Source organism: Melanerpes formicivorus, unplaced genomic scaffold (assembly GCF_026170545.1).
Source record: "Melanerpes formicivorus ecotype bairdi unplaced genomic scaffold, bMelFor1.0.p_v2 SCAF_38, whole genome shotgun sequence".
Lineage (NCBI taxonomy): Eukaryota > Metazoa > Chordata > Aves > Piciformes > Picidae > Melanerpes > Melanerpes formicivorus.
The window spans coordinates 2987520-3012162 of record NW_027142390.1 but is presented as its reverse complement, the minus strand read 5'-3'; the positions used below and the strand labels follow the sequence as shown (position 1 = coordinate 3012162).

At 46.8% G+C, this 24643-nt stretch overlaps 1 protein-coding gene across 4 annotated transcripts in view; it reads right to left on the bottom strand.

The window, feature by feature from the left end:
- CACNA2D2 (calcium voltage-gated channel auxiliary subunit alpha2delta 2) overlaps nucleotides 1-15410 on the bottom strand; it is a 234343-nt gene extending 218933 nt beyond the window's left edge. For 3 of the 4 annotated variants that reach the window (XM_068157847.1, XM_068157849.1, XM_068157850.1), the window contains exon 1: nucleotides 15045-15409. In XM_068157847.1, coding sequence (XP_068013948.1) covers nucleotides 15045-15169 — 125 coding nt within the window. In that variant the 5' untranslated portion in view covers nucleotides 15170-15409. Of the gene's footprint in view, nucleotides 1-15044 lie in introns of all 4 variants that reach the window. The other variant, XM_068157848.1, reaches the window with a different exon arrangement.
- Nucleotides 15411-24643: the final 9233 nt, after the last annotated feature.

Below are 24643 nucleotides of genomic sequence, written 5' to 3'. Positions count from 1 at the left end.
CCCACAAGTGGGAACTTTAACCTCTTGTGTGATGGTGTCAAAGGCACCAGCTCACAACCCCAGGACGGTAACACAAGGAGAAAAAGCCAAAGGCAATGGCTGCCATTACTGGAGCGGTACTGGTTGATATCAGCAACATGCTACCTAAAGCAACTGCTGTGCTCAGAGCCAAAGCTAACCCCATGCCTTAGTCTCCCTGTTTTTTTTGAAGGTGATGCTCTTATTTTACATCTTGAAACTAAAATTCCATGGCACACTTGCTGATGCACATAAGGAATGAGAGAAGCCTGTGGATTCCATCAGGTTTGCACTCTTGTCACACAGAGTAAGAGCTGGGCCCCTGATCTCACAGCCTGTCACAAATCTGGACTTGAAACACAATGAATTAATAAATAAGTGAATAGGTGTCAGTTTTATGAGGCACACTACCTGCATAAATTCCACCCAGTGCAATCACTTGTCATTTTCAGCACCCCTTGAGACCCTCAATGGCTGATAACTTGTGCACGTCGCTTTGCAACCCATTATACAGATGAAGTTTTATGATAAAACCTCCCTCCTCGCTGGCTCCTTCTGTTTTACAGATGCAATCTGAGTGAAGGCTGAGGAGATCCCATCCCCCATGGCAAAGATAAGGTTACAGAGGGTAGGTCTTAGTAAGGATTTTGCAAGCTGCATGAATTATTGAAGTCCTTTATGATATAATGACAGACATATCAGGTTATTTGTTTATTCTGTGTATAATTCATGACTCTCTTGGGAGCTAGACATAAGTAGGGTAGCTTGTTGCATCTTCTTGTTCATTCCAGTAAATCCTCATCACCAGATGGAAGGCTGAACCACCCCAGATGACAAAATAGCCACACCTTGCAGGGTCTGCACATTTGGATGGAGATGGAAGGGCTCTTTTCAGAGCCTAGAGAAACAGTGAAGCTGTCACTTGAGCACATCCAGTGTGATGACAGCCCAGGTAGTACTTTTGCATTGTGCCACCAGAACACTGCCCTCTAAAGCATAAGCAAACTGCTCTCTGATTAGATACTAGGAGTTGCTCATTGATGAGCAACACCAAGACTATGTAAACTGGTGGAGGTTCTTGCGACCTCCTGTCTAAGCAAATGGTAAGATACCTGACAGAGCAAAACAGTTTCCCTTGCTTGAGTCATTCGTGTCAAGAGTCTGGTCAAGATGTGGGGCAAAGCATGATAAAGGATTGCCATGTCCTGATGGCAGGAAAGGAGTTTTGAATACATACAATGTGGTTGCTTCTCCTTTGTCTGCTGTGCTGTTTAAAGGGTGAGGGAGAGACATTATGCTGTCATGTCAATGAGGAATAAAGGAGTGACTAGAGCCACGAACAAGAGCAAGCTTCCCAACAGGCTCTTGTTCACACTAGGTACTCCACCCAACAATGCTCCTATTGCCAGGAAGAGTCATGCTGCTACAGAGAGTTGCAGCAAAGCACAAGCGTGGCCAGGCTGAACACAGCACACTGGGGAACTCTTACCAGCCACAGGGCACCAGAGGACTCATTCAGCATCCACCCTTCCCACTGCAGCTTTCAGCTGACCCCACACAGCTCAGGCACACAATGCTTTCTCTAATCACTGTAACACAAGCCATGTCATGGAGTCTGAGCCAGGACTACTCACTAGTCAGATCTCTGCTGTATTTGTGTCTGCAACTTCTCTCCTTACCAAGAAAAGAAATCATTAACCTCTGCCACAAAGACCTCCTGCTACATGAGCTATTTATTTTGGGGCATCCATTGCCATCATTCTTCAGCCTCTAACCATGCTAATCCAAGTCCCCTAGGGGTTTTGCAGTAGCCTCTCACAGCATCATATGCAACACTCCCAGGGGCTTTGGGACTGTCACCATCACTAGATGTCTATCTAGTTAAATCCCCTCATCTTAAACACCACCTCTACCCACCATCCCCCTACCTGAGAGATGCCTGGCTACTAAGAGAGCTTTGTAATCATTGTTATTATAAAGCACTTAGTGATGCTCACTCATTGCATTTCTCACCAGCCAAACACCCAGAACCCTGTTATTTCATATGCAGTTGCCTTCATTCGCAGCAGCTCTTCATTGTATTAGTCCCTTTCAGCAATGAAAAAAGAAAGGGGTGGGGGTGGAGAGCAGTGAGGGGAAAAAAGTTTACTGCATTTAATGCCATTACCTCACTACTGTGTGATACACATCTAAAAGCTGTCTGCAAGACCTCACCTGTTGTAAGGAGGCATCCAGACATGTTCAGAGGCAGCAGAAGCATGAAGCCCAGTTAGGTTTTGTCCCAGTGCTTCCACATCACTCAAAGCGCTAAGCAACAGGAATGAAAACATCAGCTTTCACAGGTCACCTCCTCCCTCCTTCTCCCAAGCAGCTGGGACAAACACAGGGGAAACGCACATGCATACAGCCTTTCCTCTGAAAAGGACATAAACCTGTTGAAATGGAGGTGGCTACACTGGAAACACTCAGAAGGCACTACAAGCTTTGCTCCCCATCTCCAGCCATCTTTTCACTCTGGAAAGGATGTGTCTCCTGTCCTGGAGAGCTGGGGGAAGGAGGATGCTGTGCTGGAGCACCCTGGGAGTTTCCTCTGCTGCAGGAAAGCACCACTCTTCAACAAGCTGTATTCGCTTTCAAAAGAAAAGGGTCCCCAGGAAACTCTGCTGGAGCCCAAGCACAGAGGTGTCCCTCTCCTCACCAGCTGCCTTAAGCTAGGAAGACAGCAATGCACGCACAACCTCGCTTCACAATGATCGTAGTTACCACTGCAAGATCAGAGTTAAAGCACAGGTAGTGCAACAGTCCACCAAATATCATTTTGAAGGGACCCATCAACATTAAGCTGTCAAATCCTCCTAATATGGCTGACAAAAGTATTTTCTGTTTGGTTTTTTTCAGGAGGAGAGAATGGAGCTAGAAAGGTGAAGCAGCAGTCTGGAATTCAGACAGGCTTTGGGGAACAGAGTCAGAGCTGCAGCTCAACCTCCTGACACTAAATGTGACGTTTGCTCTTGGAAGGTAGCACTCCAACAGCAAAGCAGGAAACTCACACACCTGTGGATACCCCAGAGCAGGTCTCCTGCCAGCACTCACACACAATATGTTCACATCTAACTGAAATCTAAGATTACAAGATAGTGCTCTCTTCTGCTTTTCTAAGCATCGACATGAAAACCAAAAACATCTCAGACACAAAACCCCAATGAATATAATGCCTCAGATTCTTTTCTGTGAGAGAGAAAAATTCCAGTCTCTAATGTGGTCCTCTCAATGGGGCCCATGACATCACCAGCCCCTTTCTATTTAGAATAATGACTTCTTCCACATGCCAAGAGATTTGAAATTACCTGTGAAATATATTTCCCTAGGCACAGGCTCAAGGAGCATGTAAATTACCCAGCTTAATGGCCTCTAGAATTTCCCTCTGAGACACACACAGGGAGTAGGAAATGTTCAGATGGTATCTCAGGTAACATCTGAGGGGAATAAACATCTGAGGGATGGTCAGGAGCTACTGCCCTACAGCTTCCCCAGTAACCAGTCCCACTGGTGAGTGCTTGCCATGAGAAGGCAACAAGCACAAGAAAGCCAATTCTACACTGAGTGCACCATCAGCAGAAAATTGCAATTTTAAAGAGAGCCTTTCTTGGGAAAGGTGCCTGACCATAATTTACAAAGCCCAGGCAGCCAACACAGGGCTTATGCAGCAGAGGGCACCCATTTAATCTGTAAAAGCCCAGTGCTGAGTGCACTAAGCACTGGGCAGCAAGCCCTCTCCCCTCTGCCTAGCTTTAGAGAGAACATCACTGCCCAAGCTTTACTGTTCAGGTATTTGCCAGAGGATAGTGTCCTTCCAAGCAGCTTTTCATCCATGAGGACAGGTCCCACTCTCCCAACAGCAAAGAAGGGGACAGGCATTGCACTTGGAGTCCAAATCCTCCTGGCCATGTTTTGGTCCTTGCAGTTGAACCTGATGCCTTCTCAGTATGTAGAAGGAAACACATTTATCCTGAAATGAAGAGCATGGATTCATTCAGGGGATGAGAGGAGAAGGAATTATGTGATCTGGGTTGCGTTTCCTGCTCCACCGCTGACAGATTGGAGTCTCTGAAGCCTTGGTTCCATCAGTGAAATGAGCAATAGGGAAGCACAAGAGCTATTACATAGCATGTGTGAAAAACCATTATGAGGAGCAGGAGACAGAGAACAGGATGAGATGATCATATGGCAGTGGAGGGGGGATGACACAATCCCAAGGGCACCATGAAAGAATTACTTGTCTCCCCAGGGAACAAGCCTGAGGCACACAAGCTTTGTTCCTGATGCTAGCCAAGACTGACAGGTTGGTCACCTTTGAACGCATGCTGGACAGAAAGTAGGCCAAAAGATCAACTGGGGATAAGAGAACACCTGGAAGATAGGCCTGGCACTGGAAAAATGGGGCGAATTCCTCAGTGCAAATCTCCTCAAAGCAAAAGGTATAACACAAGGTCTTTGCTGCGACTCTTCCAAAGTGTGAATCTGCCCTCATTCTCAACCACAAGCATCTTGCTAACCCACATACTGCCAGAAGCTATGGTATCACAGCAAGATTAACACAGGGGAGATTTTACCAACCATTTCCAAGCTCTCTTCCATATTCACAAGCATGCCACCAAAAGGCTGAAGTCTTCCAGGACCTCTCACAGCTATCTGTGCTGGAGAAAACTATACACCACTGCCAGTAATGCAAGCACTCCACTAGTGTGAAATTATTAGAAGATAAATACTAAACCTGAACATCATAGCAGTAGGGGGGGAAATGAGAAGAAATGGCATTGTAATAATGATTGTAGCCAAACCAAATGAGGAAGCAAGGTTAGTTTAGCGTTAAAAGTTAGGCCAACTACTACATACCTGGAAGTGCCCTTGGTTTGGTCATGGGACCTGGACTTTTGTGCAATGACCTTCACAAACTTCAGAGTATTTCAGTAAACTGCAGTTCACCCAGTACTGCAAGTTGACCACTCCGGTGCATTCACCACCAATTCCACCCAGGCTCTGCACACAAATCCCTCATCCAACAAGGGGTATACACTTTTAAGTGGTGAAAGTGCAGGTACACACAATACTTGTGGACTCAACATGGACCTGAGGTAATGCAACAGCTGGAGTATCTCACATGCAGCCCATAGCAGGTCCCTTTTCAGTTTACCACCAGCCTGCAATCACTTTGACCCTCCTCTGTAAGGTACTATTTACTAAATCTTTCGTTTCAGCTTGGTTTTCCCTGGAAGAAACTTCACCTACAAGAATCCTCATGCTGTCTTGTGGAATCTAATAAGCAAAATGCCACAAACACAGCAGAAAGTAGGTTTAACTAAGAATGAACATCAACAATTCTGCAAGTGACCATGAAAACACATTCACAGAATCACTACAGATGGAAAAGGCCCTTAGGATGATGGAGTCTAAGTGTCAACCTGACACCACTACAGCCATTGGAATACCACATCTTCTTTCTGGCAGCCAGCAAATCTACTGATCCACCAGCCAGCTGTGACTCCAGAGAACAGGCCTGAGGTCTGGCAGCCACTTCCCCACATGAAGGCTGCCATGCACTCAGTTGCCAAAGAGTCACCAAATAAGTGGCATTTATTAAGTGGCCCTTGTAAAATAAAGCAAGCCACTTTCAGCACACATAATTGAATTCATAAACAGTGCAGACCATCAATGCTTCCAGCACAAGGCACCACTTGGAGTGGTGTCAAGAGAAGAAAGGCAGGAAAAGAAGATTCCCACACATCAGCATTGCCACAGGCAATGATCCACGCAGAGCACCAGCCTTGGGATGCAGCCTCACCTCCACCTTGGGAATGCTCTCTCTGCTCGAGTAAACATGGCACCAGCAAGGCTGTTAGGATAGGGCTGGAAGAAGTGGAAAGGATGCAGGCTAGCTCAGCAGCCACAACAGTGAAGTGAGACCTTGTGCCAAAATGAGGCTATTGGGGCCTTTCATTCCTTATGTCTGGACAGGGAACATAGGGGAGCAGGGGGAAGTTGAGGGTATGAGGCCCACCCGTGGAAGAAGCCCCATTTCCTAGCATGCAATAGGAGTAAGACAGAGCTGGTTACATTTTTCTCTAAAGCCTAGATCAGAACAAATAAACACAGCAAGGAGCAAGTGACACAGAAGGGTTCAATTTAGCCTTAAGATGATGGGTAAAAAGGCGGTATTGATGTCAGAAATGCCAACACAACATTGTTGTTGCCGGGTCAAACGGGCAGGCAGGTGCTAAATGGGGTTATTTAGAAACTGGGACCGAAGCAGGAGCAGATAGTAGATGTGTTAGATGCATTTCTTTTCTCCACCTCACAACAAAAATCGCGTCAGAAGCAACCATGAGCACCACTGTACTTCAAATTTAAAAGACTAAGGGCTGAATATTGCCCCTGACACAACCCCAGGGCATCGTCGTCACGCTGGGGATGAATTTGCCCCAGAATCTTGAAAAGAAAACTTGACATTTCTCAGCTTTTAAACCTAATATAGCTGTAGCAAAGCACAGCATGCAAGACTGACAACAGCAAATTCTTCTGCATCACAACAATCCCAACGTCAGGAAGAATGGCTCAATCAGGAGCAGTCTCACAGCATGCAGCCGAGGAGGGGCATGGAAGCAGCCTTGCCTGTGCACGGAGAGGGTCCCTTTTGGCCTGGTACTGTTTTGGTCTGTGATTTTGGAAGTGCTGGCATTCTATGCACAGCAAAATAATGTCATCAGCTCGGTCACTGACCAACAATTATGAAGACTTCCCAGCAAGCAAAAAGAGAATAAATAAAACCTAAAAGCTGTGTGAAGACAAAAATATCGATTTTCCTTTTCCCCTAGTCATGTAACTTGCCCTTCTTCCCAGAGCTGGCAGGGGAGGAAGCGAAAGCAGACTGCCCACAAAGCTGCAACACATGCCTAGCTCACTGTCCTGAAACCCTTTTCAGCTTGCAGGTCTTCAATAATTAAATGCTGTTTCTTCCACTCTTTTTTTCCCCCGGTACGCCTGACACACTGCTGCAGAAGGTCTAGTTTTACCCGGGCAATGGGCATCCCTCCCCCTGCAGGGATGCTGGAAGCACCATACATTCACCCTGCCTCTGATCCAAGGAATGTGACAGTACAGTGAACACTTAGTAGAGACTTCTAATTTCTAAAACTACTTCAGACATGAGGAAATGGTGCTTTGGCTCCTCCTGGGTCTACTGAGTTTGTTATGGAGCAATAAAAAGACATTCAACCACTCACAGCCCAGAAGCTGACTCAATCTTCAACACCTGATAAAGCTGAATATTAGGTGCTTTGCTTGGCTTAAGGCTGTCTCTGTTTTGGTGTCCATGATACAGCTGCCAAAAACCTGACTGTGAAGCCCACCACACATTAGAAATGCACACAAGGCACTGCAGTGATGGCCCTCACTGTGTCATACTATAGAGAAAGGGTTCACAGGCCACCACAAAGATGTATTGGTACATGAAATTTAATAGACATGAGAATTCAAATACAAGAATATCTTGGATTCAACAGGAATTAAATCAGTGAGAGGTTTACACAGTTTTGAAGTGTAAGTGGGAAAACATATTTAAATTCACCTTGTTTCATTTTCTTATGCAGAGAATGAATGTGGGATATGAGATTCTTCAGGACTGAAGAATATTAAGAGCCCAGTAGAGAAGAAACAGAGCCTGAGAGCAAACAAGACATGCAGCTTGTGACAAGAAGAAAGTTTCAGGACCCAGCTCTGTTATGAGCTGAAAGGCATTGGTATTTATGAGGAGAATCACATCCTCATTCGTCACTTCACTGGAGATGGAAACAACACTCTTGCCCAATTCTTTCCACCAATTTAACAGTTTAAGGGGTAACTTTCTATGTGCTTGGAAGGCCAAGAAGCTCAGAAGCCTGAAAGTGTGAGGAAGGCTCCATTTAGCAACAAATCAGGTACACAGTGGCAGCCACGCTGCAACCTGTGCTGTGCCTGCCACATCACTGATTTTTAGCTCCAAAATGGTGCTCCAGCAGGGACTGAGGCAGGCTGGCACACTGCTGCCAGGACTCAGCCTCCTGCTGCCCTTGCTCTCCCGGCTGGATAACACTGACTTAACACTCCTGGTGGGGCTGCACATCTTTTAGATTCTCCTGAGCATACCCCTCAGGTCCACAGCCAAGCGGCTGGCACGCTAGCAAGCCTTCCAGTCGCCGAACGCCACACAGGAGAGCCTGGCCAGCTCTGCCTCGATTCTTCGTTTAGTGGAACTCAGGTAAGAAAATCTCACTGAAATGGGTGTATACTGCAAAGAAACTACTTCTAGAAGTAACATTCCTACAGATGGGAAGCTGCCAGTATTTTGGTCATGAGATTTTCACCCTTCTCTGCCCTCGTGTCTGTACTCCCCATCCTTCTCCCCTGCCCCTCCCTGAAGCCTAAGTGGCCTTCCAACACTACATAGATTTGTGCTCCAATGCACAGCATGATCCAACTAATTCGCACTTCATTGCTCCGCACACCTCATCATTTGCACATGAAAACAGCAGTCTTCCTCTGTCCCTCCACTCCCTGCCCATTTCTCCTTCTTCCTCCTCCTCCTCCATCACCCACCTCCTGCACCTTCTCAGCACAGCTCTGCTACGGAAGCTGCAGCGAAGAGGCTCATGTTACCAGGACTCCATTGCCTTCACAGAATTTACTAGTATGCTGTGAAGCCTCATAAATAATTCAAGATATACAACCTTTGTCAGGTAAATGAGCGTGCCGTTTGCAATCCATCACTCCGGGTTTTCTATCACAGTGATACACATAATGACTGTAGGCACAGCCCATATTGATTCATGAACTCCTCAAGTGCTAGTGCAGGACAGAGCAGCTAAACAGCTTTGGCACCAGCAGAACCCAAGGAAATCCAAAGTCTGCCTTAAGTGGATTCAAAACAGATACCTACTGGTGCAAAAGTAGCTCCAGTCTAGTCTAAGGAAAGAGCAGCTCCATTCCCACCCTTTGTGGACAATAAGAATCACAGTCGGGGGGCAAAAGACTAATTCTTAGTAAAAATTTTCTTCTTTGTTGCAAGAACTTCAGGAATTTTTTACATAAATCAGAGCTAAAAGTCATATTAAATGCTGCATTTCTGGGATTTAACTCCATGCACTTCAGTGGTGTTAATGCACAAAGGCACTTGGCTCATTAGGGATATGCAAACTCCATTTCTGTTTTGGCAACTGTGCCCAAGGCTTTATCATCATCAGAGCTACTGCACTAAATGGTTTATAGCCCTATTTAGCACCCAATCTGATTGCTATCAGCAATCACTTCCTCTGGAGTTTTCCAGGGGAGGGGTTCTGATCCTAGTTCTCCTGAAAGGCAGCCTCACATAGCCCTGGGAGAAGGTTTGCTTGTACAACAGATCCTGCACTGTCCCCACCAGGCTGAGAAGCAGCTTCCGAGGAGGCAGCAGCAGAGCCTAATCAGAGGCAAGAATAACAACCTTGCACAGTTAATGAGTAGATACAGGAACCATAGACCGTGCAACCTTTTCTGGCCTGATTGCCACTCAGATGCTTGTGTCTCCTGCCCTGCAGCCCTCTCACCCGGCACAAGCTGATTGGCTTAAATACCCTGCTCACTCACACAACAGTGGCCACCAGAAACGATTTGCTTTACAGCAGATGAATGAATCCTTCAGTCTGAGCAAACACCTTTTATTTCTTATATTTATGACCAAAAGATAATGGCTGGCACAGAATTGGAAGGGTCACAGGATGATCGTCAAAGTTAGGAAGAAAACCCATGCGTGTTCTCTGAAGGACCAGATTCAGCCTGAAGAAACCTGTGCCAACAGCTTGTTGATACAAACTGACCCTCCAGTAACAACAGCTTGTACAAGCCCATTCCCCACACAGCCCAGCAATAACAAACTTGAGGGTGAAGGCTAGAACACAGGAACAGCTCTGAAACAAAGTACTTCCAACACCCCAGAGAGGAAACAATAATTTTGCTAACAAAATACATTCTGCTTTCAGGAGGCCCCTGGAAAAGCAAATTCAGATGCTCTCCTTTCTTGCTGAATATTTCGCTCAAGCATCTTGCTTGCTAATGATTCTTATTTCACCCCACTGGAGTATTTCATTGGCTGGGAAAAAAAAAAAAAAAAATCAAAATAAAACTCAACATTGTCTAAATAGTATGGTGCATGCACATGCACAATGTTACAGCATGCACATGCCCCAGCACTTAAGCCCTCAAGAGCCTTCCTGATGGTTTTTGAAGCCAAATGCCAGGAAGCTTGTTCGAGAACAGATTTTCAGGTTTCCATTTAGACCCTACATAACCACCTTCAGCTTTCAAGGGGCTCTTGCACACTTGGACAACACACACAAAGCTTCTTTACAATGAAGGCTCTGAGCTGTGCCTGTCAACCACCAAGCACAGGCCCACTTCTACCCTCAGGTCTACGCGTGGGAGCCTTATTGATTTCAGTGGGAAGCCACATGCTTGCCCAAGAGAATCTGAGTCAACAATTTTTCAATGTGTACAGCTGAAAACCTCAAGCTCCTCAAGCTGCAGTCTTCTGCAGGCAGAGTGCAATGTTGAAGTGTCTCAAGGACAGGCAAGAAGCAGTAATGCCCTGCCCTGTGATGCCTGCCCTTTCCCCATGCAAGACCTGAGCAGGAAGCATTGAGGAAGAGTAACAAGAATGGAGAAGAACTTCTAAAATGCCAAAGAAATGTTGCAAGTGGCTTTTAAAAAATACCTTTAGTCCCTTCCCTGGGCATGTTCTTTTACCTCTGGAGAGTTCAGGGTGCCTCTGCACCCCAAAGTGCACCCACTGATGTACAGCCCACATGAGGCTGCTGCAGGAACACTGGGTGTTTGTGCCTCCACTGGTTAGAAGTTCTCAAGGAGGCCGTTCAACCCTCACAGGGATGGAGCGACGTCAGCTGTCAGTCACTTGCTGGGGAAGATTGCATTCCCAGGGAGCTGTCTTTCTGCTCAGTTGAGTGTAGCAGAAGACAAGCAGGGCCATCTCCTCACTTCTCTACTCTTTTCCTTTGCAAGCATCAAAGCCAAAATTGGAAGATATTTTCAGACTGCACAGCAGGTGAGCAGTAGAACAAGAGAAGCTCCTTCTACATGGCAACCTGCAAACCCTAAAACATCCAGTCCTAATAGAGTTATTTATTTCAAGCCCTGCTAGCCCAGATGTGCCATCACTATCAGCATCATTAACTCATCTGGGATGAAATGACACAAATACAAATCATAACTTGCTAAAAGGAAGCAATTAATTTGGTAGGGGCAGCCTCCAGCTCACCTTCCAGCAGTGATGAGCACCTATTAGGCCTTACTGATCTCAGCAGGAGCCTTCACTTCCCACTATTCAAGAGGAATGCTGGCAAGAGCTCCAGCTTGCTGCCCAAAACTACTATCTGCAACTGACAAATGCTAAACCAGGCTGGTGCTTTCCCCTGCAGACAGCCCCTTCTCCTCTGGCTGGCTGGTCCGAGATGCCCTCCAGAGCGGTGAGGAAGCCAAGCCTCACCAGCGTCCGCGCAGCAATTCTGCGCACACCTGCTTCCTCACAAGAAGAAAATGGCTCGCCACCCTCGAGCAGATGGCAATTTTCTTTCACGTCCAAGTGACAAAAAACCCTTCTGCAAAGTGAGGAGGGGGTCTGTACAGCTCCCAGGCAGCAGCGGACGCATTCTTCGACACTCAACATGCACAAATCCCCACTAACGGGAGGCGACAGTGATACAGGTGCAGGACTCCCCTGACTGACCAGACTTTTGATCATCTAATACCAAATGTCTCAAACTCAAGCAGAGGTTATTGCTGTGCTGCCACAGGAATCTCTCTGCATACAATTTAACAGAGAAATTAACCACAACCAACAGCTTTTCTTTCCACAGCCATTAATGCTATGCACCCCCCAGACACACATTCTTGTATGTGACCATTCCTAAAAGGAGCCCTGTTAGTCGGTGGACATCACCTAACCTGCCCACCCCAGTGGGTTGGTTCCAATCTGGGATTTTGCTTTTTAAATCTCAGTGAAAAATTCCCCTTTGGACAACTGGCTGAGCTGAGCCCTCCTTAGCTCAGCGTAAGATGATTAAAACCATGCTACCCGGGAGGAGAGGGAAACATCAGCGATTTAAGAGGGACAGGACCAAGAATCAACACACACAACCACTGATGGCAATTAATACAATTGGAACCAAAAATGATCATAGTTTTAAAATAAATTAAATTCTTCTTTATTTGCTTCTTTTCCCCCCTCAGGCAAAATATTCTAATCATTCGGTCTGCTGCCTGTCAGAATGGAACAGTTCTGGGGCTGCTTAAAAAAAGCTGTCTCATTTTTGAGAGTCCTGTAGTGAAAGATGACTTAAGTGATTTACAGAGAAAACCTCCAAAGATAAACAAGGTTTCTAATCAATGCTCTGAATCATTCACAAGGGTGCATTGTCCAAAGTAGGAGAAAATTGGCTTGTAATGGGAAGAATTTAGCAGCCTGTCTTGTCAGCTCAACTAAGCTTCCGACCAGCAAACCTTCCAGAAAGATTCAGGTTATATCCAGGATCCTTAAAAACAAGGATGCAAACAGGTAAGTACTCAGCAGGGATCAGTCAGCTAAGGAGGGTTGTCCAAGCCTTGGTGCCAGCCTCCACTGCACCCTTTACTCCCATTAAATATTTCCTTCCCAAGAAGCACTCACAGCAGCCCCAAGGCTCACGAGGCATTTCACCCCAGACATTATAGCATTAACCTACTACCCACAAATTGTGCAGCATCATCAAATAACCATTGGTGACTCTTATCTTCTCTGGGTTCATAAAACAGGTCATAAGGGCAATAAAACAAGCAAGAAGATAGCAGGTCAGGCTGATGTCTTGCATTGCCTTCTGTGCTTCTTCTCCAGATGTAGCCAGCCAGCATTAGTTCCCACCAGAGGCACACAGGGCATTTGTAGCCTTTTCAGGACCGTGCCTTAATTTTTTCCCAAGAAATTACAAATCTTTGCCAGTGGGTTCAGCTTTTACTCATCTTACTTCTTAGTGCAGGATCAGGCCCATTCTGATAAGCCCACAGGTAAGAGAGCAGAGCTCTATCCTAGTAAATCCCACTAAATCATCTGGAATAAAACTGCTTTGGCTAAAAAGCTGGTGGAGTTTATTTATTTATTAACACAATACAACACAACAATCAGACTGGGTGAGGGATGGCCAACACATTATTCACATTTCACAAGCCTCTCAAGTATGCTTCTCCTGGTATAGGAACCATCGTAGGAAACTTTCTGCATCTAGAAAGAAAACACAGTTCTGACTTGTAGGCTGGTACTCAGGAGAGGTTTCTTCTATACCATGATTCTGTGTCCTGAATTTAAGAAGAAAAACCAATAGCTTACAACCCCTAAAAAGCCGCTGAAGTGTCAAAAAACTTCCCACAAACTTGATCTCTGCCTCACCACACACATAATCCCCTTTAGGGATCTCACAGAAGCAAAGATTATTCACGTGAGAGCAAGAGTGGATCAGGCTGTAAGGCTGTGGCACTTGGAAGAGAACCGGCACGTTCCCTTTCCTCCGTTCCCCCTGTAGGTAGACATTTCTCAGAGTCTTAATTGGAAGAATTTCTGCATTTACGTGACAGCAAGGAAAAGGAATGCACTGGCTCCCAAAGGTCAAAGATATTTAGAAAGAGGGATGCACGACTCAAATGAATCCAGAAAGAATCTGTTTGAACGGGAGGTGTCTCTGAATAAGCAAGGAGAGCAAACAAGCATGCCTTTGGTGAAGCCAGATATTAACAGGGTAAGGCAGAGCTCTCCCATATAAACAACGCTGGTTCTGGTTCTCCTGCCGATAAGCCTTCTTTTCAGAAGGCCTGACTACATGCCTGTAAAAACGTACTTTGAGATCAAAGACATTAAAAGGCTTTCAAAAATACTTCCTGCGACATATATTTAAATGTAATGGATTTTGATTCTTAAGCAAATCAAAAATGACAAGAAAACGATGACACGAAGCAGCGCACATCCACTGGGGCAGCACAAAGTTAAGGGCAACACTGCTATTATTAACTCCATGTCATTGAAATCTTTCCCCCACCTTGCTAAACACAGACGGTAAGGACACAGTGTCAGCCTTTACTTTGAATCATCTGGAATTTCTTCTCCCTCTCACCCCCCACCCCCCCCCCCAGTTTTGTGTCAACAAACCTCAGCATTTCATAACGGAGATGACAGCCTCCTAAAATATATCTCGGCAAGATTTCGCATCACCGTGTGGAAGAGGGACAGGGCTTCAGGTTATCAGGGTATGTGAGAGAGCCAAAGACGTTAGCAAATATTCCCAAACATTAACTTCCAAAACGCTCGCTTTCTTCCAAAAAATCTATTTATATCCTTCCTGCAGCGACTCTCCAGTCCCCCACGCCCTCACCCAAATGAGCTGCTTTCCGACTTTCAAGAGATAACAGCCAATTTCTGTCAGTCCAGAGGGAGGGAGAGGAAGGAGCCAGGTGGGAGAGCCTGTGGAACTATCCATCTATTATTAGTTTATGCTCAAACTCCGGTGGGTACGGCCGGTGGTGGTACCATATTGTGTGCTTGAAACGGGGGGGAGGGGGGGAAGGGGGATTGAAAGTCCTTTTTCGCCTCTCCCCCCTCTCGCCACGTTACCGCTCTGTAGCCGCCCTGCACACCGGCACCCGCCGGGGAAGTTTGTGCTTTCCAGCAACTTTGGGTTCGTTCCTCACCCCGCCGCTCCGGCGGCTGGCAGCAAGCGGGCAGAGACCCCCGCGTCCCACCGCATCCAGCGCGGCTCGGCGCAGCACCGGCCGCCGGTACCGGCGGCGCCAGCCGCGGCCCCACCGCTGCCGCTCCCCCGCGCAGCGCCGGCAGGCCCCGGGGCGGCCCCGCGATGCGCCACCGGGCCGAGCCGAGCCGAGTCGCGGTGGCGGGGGGTCCCGGCCGGGGCGGCGGCACTTACGTGTGCTGCTGGGGAAAGCTGTAGCCGTGGGCGGCGGGGGCGGCGAGGAGCAGCAGCAGGGCCAGGTGGCCGCAGAGGGCCGGGGCGATGGGCGCCGCGCTGCCGGTCGGAGCCGCCATCGCCATGTTTCCATTAACGGCGCGGCGGGGAAGGGGCAGAGGCGGCCCCACGGGGCGGCTCCCCCCGCCGCCACTCGTGCGACGAGCGCGGCAAGTCCTCGGCAGGGGGGCAGCAGCGCCGCGCCGGCTGCAGGCACCGACCGGCGGCTGCTCGCCCGCTACCTCTTCGCGGCGGCCGGCACTGAACGCCCGCCAACCGCTACTTTCCCTCAAATAGGCGGGCAGGCAGGCGGCCCGGCCCGGCCCAACCCGGCCCTGCCTCCTCCCCACCCGCCTCCCTCCCTTCGGCCCCCAGCGCCGCTCCGGCCCCCGCCACCCCGCCGCCGCCGCGCATGCGCCCCGCTCCGATTTTCCCCCCCTCAGCCCGCCGGTCCCGCGCCTTCGGCCCCGCGCGGGGAGGTAAGGGCGGGCACCGGCCTGTGGCAGCCGGCCGGCCGCCCACCGCTATTCTCAACCCCTCACCCACCCGCTGTCTGTGCCCCGTCCCCTCGCCGGTGGGGAATACACGCAGGACCTTCCCCGGGCACTGTTGCGGCGGCGGGTGTCGGTCCCCCTCCTCCAAACCCCGGACAAGGAGCGACCTCGCGGGCTCCTTCCCGTCTTCCCCCCCGCGGAGCTGTCGCTGCCATCCTGGCCAGGTAGCACGTTTTCCCTCGGGGCCACCTTCCGCAGGCACAGAAGCGTATGGTGGTGCCCCGATGTGATAAGCAACAGCGCCAGTTTCGGGGGTTTAAACACTCTGTGACTTTGGGGAGAGTTCATCAGCGCGACCAGAGGGCAAGCGAACTACTCAGGATTACAGAAGTGATAAACATGGCCCCAAATCACCGGGATTTGTGAGCCAGAGTTTTGAAGGCCTGGATTGTGCAACGCTGTCGTCTGGGTAGCTGCAGTGTCATTACATCTCCAAATCCAAAGTCAAGCTGCTCAGCTTCATTGAAACTGACTTCAGACCAGTCACCGGGGCTGCTGGTAAAGGCAGATCTAGGAAGGCATCCATCCACACGCTCCCATTCCCTCCCCAGAGCCTAAATCTGGTCAACCACAAGCCAGACTGTTCACAGTTAGCATCACTCTGCTGTCTTTAACTGCAGGACTGCCACTATCTGGACAGATGTCCTGAGCCTCACAAATGGTATATCAGCACTTTAAAGAGACGAAGGCTCTTTGGAAGCAAGAGAGCGGTCCCTGGCAGTTTGCATCCCAGCACAGAGGTGTAAAAGCCCTCCAGCTTGGGATGGCAGAAAATTTCAAGAGGGACAAGGAATTGCCTCCACCCATTGTTTCTAGTGGGAAAAAAATGAACATTTTGGAGTGACACAGCCCCAGATTCTGATTCCCAGTATCCCGGAATGCTGAGTGTGTTTCCTAAGCTCATGTGGTCGCATCCAGGCACACCACGAATTTCACACAGTGAGGGGCACAAGGATGTGATGCACTGACTCCATCTTGAGCTGGGGCACAGAGACTAGGCTTTTTTTAATGAAGCAGAGAAGCACTATCATTTTCCTAAATCATGTTGGAAGTCAGCAGTAAGTCCACACTTGAATCAAAAAAAATTAGACTTGCAAAAATACCAAGCACTGACCTGTCTGGTCAGCACAGACATGGATACATGCAGCAGCTTCACACTTCAGCAAAATACTAAGGAATATGTCAGTATTCCCTCTCCAGCACCTCTACCATGTGCAGACTTGGACTATATCATTGCACACCCTTCAGCGCATGGTCTGGGTTTGCATCCTGTGGTTCAGCTGCACCTACCACAGAAGGCTTAAGCCAGGTTTGCATGGACTGTTACAGTCAAAGTTAGTTACTGACCTGTCACATAGACGTTTCCAATTTACAGGCTCCAAGTGTGTTTCAGCAGTGGTAAGTGGATAATCTCTATCGTATACATGGGAAACAGAGTGACAACAGGATAAACAGCTTGTCCATTGCTGGCAGAGTCAGCAGCAGACAGTAAACACTTCATTGTGTAGAATTTGGCTTTCCAAACTCTTAAAAGACAAATTCTGTTGTCTCTTACATGCATACTTTCTTTCCCAGAGGATCTGGGGTTAACATCTGTGTAACAGATAAAATTTAACTCAAGATACGGATCCACAGGTTCCAGATTGCAGGTTCTTATTCTAAGCAGGATACCCAGGGTCTATGAGGCAACACAGCAATTGCCAGATATCCTCTATAATACAGGATTTTTCTGCATTATGCAGTCTGATCCTCTGTCCTGTAAGGAAAGCTCAGGGACACAACTGTGTGCTGCCACGGCTATCAACTGCTTTTCCAACTGCCTGGCATCCAGCAGCTGGCTGCTCTGCAATTGCAAATGCATCACTTGTTTGCAGCAGCCCCGGCACTGGATGCTCCAGCCCGTTGTGCTTGAGCTGTGCCTGCGTACCAAGCAACTCGCCATCACAGGCACAGTCACCCAACATGCTCAGAACAGCCTCCTGGGTGATTTACTTTGAGATGTGGTTCTCCAAAGTCCTTGCAATTGTTTTGGTTTAGTTCACACACCAATATCCTTCAGAGCAAGATTTGACCTTGTAGTTTTATAGTAGGAGCAGACCTCTAGATGTCAAGTGATTACTTTCAAACATGGCTGTTTGGGTTTGTTAACAGCAAAACCTTGCCTGACATGTCTCTGTTCTTAAAGAACAGCCCTGCACTGCTCAGATGGACATTGGTTTACTGTTATTTCAAATCCTTTTGCCTTGTGTGGCATCTGTTGCTGTGATCTCTGCAGTGGATGGGTTGGTTAGTACAAGCCACTTGGAAAGAGTCTTAAATGTAAATGGGCAAATTCTTGGAATTAGGCAAGGTGAGGAAAGTATTGATGGACGCCTGCATGCTTCCAGATTACCCCTGTCACCTCACAGCCAAGGCACATTTCTCAGGGCACAAATGTAGACAAATCTATCAGGTGACTCTTTTTACTACTATCTTTAAAAATGATGAATGATTATTTCCCAAGCTGTGCCCAGAAGAGAGTAACATCCAGAACCTGCATAAAACTATGTTTTGTAAAGACCTTATGCCAACGATTTTCAAGACCAGTGCTGCCCTAAAAGAGAGGGGAGGAAATCATCTTCTACTGGTATTCTGTTGAGAATGACAGGACAGACAAGATCACTATAGACATTGTCCTTCACATTTTCTGCAGCAGGCACTGCTATGCTGTGGTCTGTTTGAGATGTCTAACCTGCAGCACCAAGCACCACCAAGGCACACAAATGTGAGCTTGAACATGGAGTTCAAGCCATAGCTTCCAGAACAGCTTGCAGTATGTTGGTGCAAGTTCGCAGAGCACATGTGAAACAGCCTGAGGTTGCAGTGAAAGCACCATAATCTATAGAGGATCCTGTGAATTTCAGCACAATACCTGAAATACGATGGGTTTGCAGCAAAACAGGCAGCACCACTGCTGTTCTCTCACATCTTTCAGTGGAGAAGCCGTGTAGGAGGAGGCTGTCTAAGTTGTTCTTATGGCTGATTTATTTGCAAATGCAGGTGAATGCTAGAGTAGGTGTGAGTTTAACTCTCCTCTGACCATTTCACATTTAACTGCCTTTGCAGTTAAAAACTGCAGCATAGACATGTCTCTCCTTACTCTTTCAGATAAACCAAGTTTAGCCTTCCCCTGCCTCTGCTTTTGAGCAGTACCTTGGTGAGAAGAGAGAGTCATCCACCCTGTTGTCGCAAAGCACATCCCCTCTGTGCGAACTGAGAGACAGAGAGGGATTAGACAGCCAGGCTGCTCCTTTCCCCCACTTAGGAACTTGAAGTGAAATGCTGCTGCTTGTGTATTTCTGATGGGCAGCTGCAGGGGAGACTCCAGCATGCCTAGGGGGAGCACAGCTCTGCACAGAGTCCCCCACCAAGGTGAGCCAGTGTCCTGGGACACAGGTTCCAATTTTAGGCAGATTGACACAAGTACCTGGTTTGATACATGGATGGCAGCTCAGCAGTGCAAATACATCAGTTTAAACCTGAAGCACTTTCATGGAATTAGTTCAGATCCACACTTGTGTAATTGCTAGTGCAGTTTTGCCCCCCATGGCTAACCACATGCCTGTAACTGGAGCAAATGTGTACCTACAGTCTTGGCAAATCACTTAGTGAGTGAGAGGTTAGAAAATGTTGTTGGCATACCATTAAAGGGAGACAAATAAAGGGAAAAGGTATTTAAGAGTGAACAAACTGCAATAGCCAACACACATCCTGTCTTAGGAGGTTTATTCTTATTCCGGGTTCTTAAACCTGAACTCTTCAGCTAATGATCGATGGGATTGCTAGATGCCAGATGTTAGTGTTTCAGGAAGAGGAGTAAAGAATGTGCTTGACATTGATAAAAACATAATAAGTAACTGTTGCACTTACCACAGGTCATAGAAAGCCATATTGTGTTTAAAAGACCAAGGAGAAAGGAAATAGTGTTGTGGATATCTGCAGTTTTTGATCTGTAGCAAATAAGAGCCTGTAAGTAACAGCAAAGCGGTGTCCTCAGGGTACTACCACGGGTGGGAAAGAAAAACAGCATGGAGGTGAGGGAAAAGCTATTCCAAAATCCTTTCCCATCCGTCTCTAAGGGACACTTAGTTGCATGTTTCAGGGCTGGTGCTAGCCCTACATTACAGAGCCTGTAGAGCATATGTTTAGAGAGTCATGCAGGTTCTTTGCCCAAACTGATGTCACAGCAAGGCAAAGGCCTGGTTTGACTCCACTACTGCAACTGATTCCTGCATTTTCTACTCTGTCTTTCTGGACAGACTATGAAGTACTTACACTCCCTCTCAAATGGCAAGTCTCAAGACGTTTCTGGATGATAGTCACATTTACAGAGGCCTTAGGCGTGGCTGGAAGCCTGCTCTGGAGATATAATTGGGATTTGCCTGTTGATTTAACAGTCTCTTGTTATTTTATTTTTTTTAACTTGCTTTCAGTAGAGGGATGCAGAGCCCTACCCAGAACTGTAAACTTCTACAGCTCTGGGAAGACCTAGCCTCATTGCCAAAGGGCTGATGAGCCAGCATGTAAAATTTTGTATAGTCCCCACTTTGGAGGCAGCTGAAGGCGGTATTTTCCTCCAGTATTTATCTGTACCTGTACTCAAAGTATGGATGTGCTGTGGCAAAACAAAATAAAACAAACAAAAAAACCACCCCAACATATAAACCCCCCACAACCCAGGAGCATTCAGACAGTTTAAGTCACCTGCCATTGAATCATTTATCTTTGGGGTCCAAACAGTATTTCTGCATGATATGGGCATGAAACAGCTGAGGTTAGCATCCTATCAAGTCACACAGCATTGCCCCTAATGTAGTCATGCCTCACTATTGCTTTAATTTAAAACACAGTTACTTCACAACAGTAATCAGCATTTCTTTCAGAGTTCAGTACAGGAGATACTCAACCTTGACCCATGTCTAACATGAAGATGTTTTTTTTCATTTAGTTGGACAATGATTTAGGATTGCCCTCTTGTAAGTGCTTCTACTGTGCTCAGCACAGCAACTTTATAGTTGTTAACATACACACTCTGAGGAGGAATATATACTCCCTGTGTTCCCATCCTGTGGGTGAGCACCTAAGAAACAAAGGAGCTGAGTGACATGCCCAAGGACGTGCTAGAAATCACAGTATCACAGTATAACTGAGGTTGGAAAGGACCTCGAGGATCATCAAGTCCAACCTATCAACACAGACCCCATGACTAGACCATGGCACCAAGTGCCATGTCCGGTCCCCTCTTGAACGCCTCCAGGGACGGCGACTCCACCACCTCCCTGGGCAGCACATTCCAATGACGAACGACTCGCTTGGTGAAGAACTTCCTCCTCACCTCGAGTCTAAACCTCCCCTGATCTGACAGAGAACTGAACTCTGCTTTCCTAAAACCCGATCCCTACAAAACTGTCAGTTCCTCAGGGCCTTGCTCTGTGACCAGGGTCTGTAAGTGCTTTGGCAAAATAAATACATTTTTCTTACTATTAAATTCAGAGGACCTAAAGGTGATTTGATTAGATCGTATAAGTACTTTTATCATGGGAACGCAGGGGGTTTTAAAGGGCTTCTTAATCTAGTGGAAAAAGACATATTACAAGAACCAATGGCTGGAATTTAAAACCAGAAAATTCAAATTAGAAACAAGGTGCAGAACTGAGGGGTTTCTAACTGTAAGGATGATTAAATACTGGGAGGACTATCCAGGAATGATTTGCCTTTTGAATTCCTCCCATCAAGAGTAGATGTCTCCCCGGAAGATCCAATTTTGTCAATCACAAGTTACTGGACTCAATACCGAGGTAACTGGATGAAATGCCTGGTCTTTGCTAAGCAGGAGGTCGGATTAGATTGTGTAATCGTCCTTCACCATCTTAAACTCTATGAATCTATGAATAGTAATGACCGGCGTTGTACGTTACAGTTTGTAAACCAGCGAAGAGCTCGCTGCAACATCGCTGGGAGACAGAATAAAGCAACACATCAGAACCAAAACAAAAAAAAAGGAGGAAGCACTTTGCTCTGGAACTAAACATCTACCTGGTAATTATAGACACTTCATCCGTGTGTTTCCACATTTTCCCCCCAAAGGATATTTTAATTAGGCTTCAGTTATAGGGGATAAAAAAAGGAGAAACCCAAGCCATGAATCAAATAGGTACTGCTGCATCCAGAACAATACTGCCAACAGTTGTGCATAATGTTTTAATGCCCCACTGGTAGAGAAAGAGTGGCTGATTTGCAGGAGTCATACACAGGAAATCTGTAAAGGAGGAGACTCTTCTATAAAAGGTTTTATAAGCCTGAGTCTGGGATCCCTCTATTATATTTGAGTAGCTATAAAAACTTTCGTGCTAGATCATAACATTCTGTAGTTGTGAGCGCAACAAATTTCACAGAAAATCTGTTTTAGATATGTCTCAGCGAGTCTTTCAAATAAAGACATTGGCACTGCTTTGTGCTTCCTTGCCTAGGAAGCAAAATTCTGTTACTGACAGGCTACAGCCTTCATCTTAAATTTCTACATCCACTTTTAAGTAGACCCACCCAGAAATCAGGACGTGTGTGTCCTCCCTTGGGGTTGCAAATGTGATATTCGTTTGTTGGGCAGGGGTCTGAACAAAATCCATGGGAAAGGATCTGCAAGGCTGCTTGTTTGCATATTTGCCTAACACTCATCTCCACATCATAGCATTTGAGCATCTCACAGTCTCTAACAGATTTAGCTTCCCACCACTTCTGAGATAGCAAGTGCAATTCCCACATTGCAGTTAGGAAACTGAGATATGGGACACATGAAGAGATTTTTCCTATCATCAAACAAGACATTTGTAGCACAGGCGGGGCTGAACAAAGGTCTGGAGGTTCTGTAGAGGGGTGTCTGGTGTTCTAGATTGTCTTCCCCCTTCTGCATTTGCCTGGAATGCAAATGATAGAAAGAAAAGTGACAGAAAGAAGCAAGCTACACAAGCAAACGGTCCCTACAAAGCGGTGCCTTTTCGATGGGGGGGGAGGTAAGGGGATATTATGCTTCATGAACTTCTGAACATTTCTACCAGTGGCTTTCTTAAGAATTTCAGTCATTGATTTTGTGTGTGAATTTTGCAAGGAAACACACAGGCAGGCAGACACATGCATACAGAAGTCCTTCTCTTGGAACAAAAGCTAAAACTATAAAAGCAAGAAAATGTGGAAAGCAGGCCTGCAGCAGCGTGGTTTGATATTCTGTCTTTAAATCATTCTGGCACTTGTTTTTTTCCCCTCGAGGTGGAAGTGGTAAGCATCAAGGCAGAACTGCAGTGGCCCTAAATCAGATCATGCCTCTGTTTCTGGGTTTACAAAGCAGACTCTTTGCATTCCCAAACGGAGGTCTTGGTGGTTCTTCTACAGTGGTATGAAGACAGTTTCAGCACACAGCTGTTCCCTGTACACAAGCCAGCTTGCTCTCTTTCTCACCATGCATATTTTAGTACCATTGACATATTCTGGTATGACTATTGCCTTCTTTTCTGGCCACATACAGGTGGCCCTTTAACACTTAGTATCTGAAGGATCCACATCTATTGTGCTACTTATTCTGGAGAAGTGGAAACTCTCCAGTCTTCCTGATTTTCTGATATAAACTAAACTTTGTGAATTCTTTGCTATTTTAAGAGACTTTTTCTTTCTCTCTTTTTTCCCCTGAACATGTATCCTATCTCTCTGTATCCTACCTCCCATTACTCATCTTTTCTTCCCTTTTTTACCTGTCCTACTGAGCTCTTTATCCCAAGGATGAGGTGACAGTGCTGTCTTTTCCCAAGTCTCCTGGAACTTTCCCTCAGTTTCCCTGATTCTGTGAAGCCAAATTCTCTCACATTTTTTCTCTCTCCTCCCCAACATACATCTCTCCATTTCTCTCTGTTCCCACCGCTGAAATACTCCTTTAAAGAAAGAGCCTCTGTCTTCTTGTGTCATTTTGATCTTCCCAGTGGTACTGATCAGGCTATTCCAAAATGACATGAAAATATCTCTGGCCTGTTAAACTCAGTTAGTGTTCAGCAAAAGCAGGAAGCTACAGCAAACACTGAAAAATCAGAAAAGGCTTTGTTTAAGGGACATCCCTCTGCCAAGCTAAAAGATGGTGAATCACAACATGTGCAGCTCACTGGGCAGCAAAAACATAATGTCATGATGTTGTGGGTTAACATTCCATGGTGAACATTGAAAACTAGTCAGATCACCACTGAAGCACCCCTTATAAGGTGGACTAAACAAGGAGCCCATAAAGAGGTGCTTCCCAGAAGATTTCTTCCCCAAGGAGACACTGAACATTATTACAGCTGGAGGAGATGCACTGCACATCTCAAGCGCAATTGCATCCATCTCCCAAGGTTAATTCCTCTATGAGTTGTGGGTGGCTGTGGCATTTTTCCAGAAGACAGACATCTGCCACAGCTCCCTGAATTATGGCCAAGGTAGCTCATGATTCATGCGTGCCCACAGGCTTAATGTAGCAACTGCTTGGCAGGGTTAAAGTGTCAAGTGTAGCAAAAAGACCAGTAGGAATGGCAGTGAGTGTGTCAGGTCCTTCCATGTCTGTAGGTGCAGGGGAGTCATACAAGTGGCATGAAAAGATAAAGCCCAATACAGGTTATCAACACACAATTGTGAATTCATTCCCTATTTAACCATCCCAGCCACTCCTCTTGCCCCCTGAACACATTTCACCTTTTGCTGGCTGCCTGCTGCTGACATAGCACTCAGGAAGTGATATGCACTGAAAAAGGAGCACAGCCTAATCTCACCTTCCCTCCACACTGCTCACACCACCCACAACCATGCTGTAACAGTCAATGCATCAAGCTGACAAGTGTGCCTGCATGCTGGACATGGGCAAAATTAAGCAATGGTTCTAGCAATGAAAGTAAAGGTTACAGCCATGAAAAAATTTGGAAGAGCAAGTAAGCATTCAGGTGAGAATGTATGTAC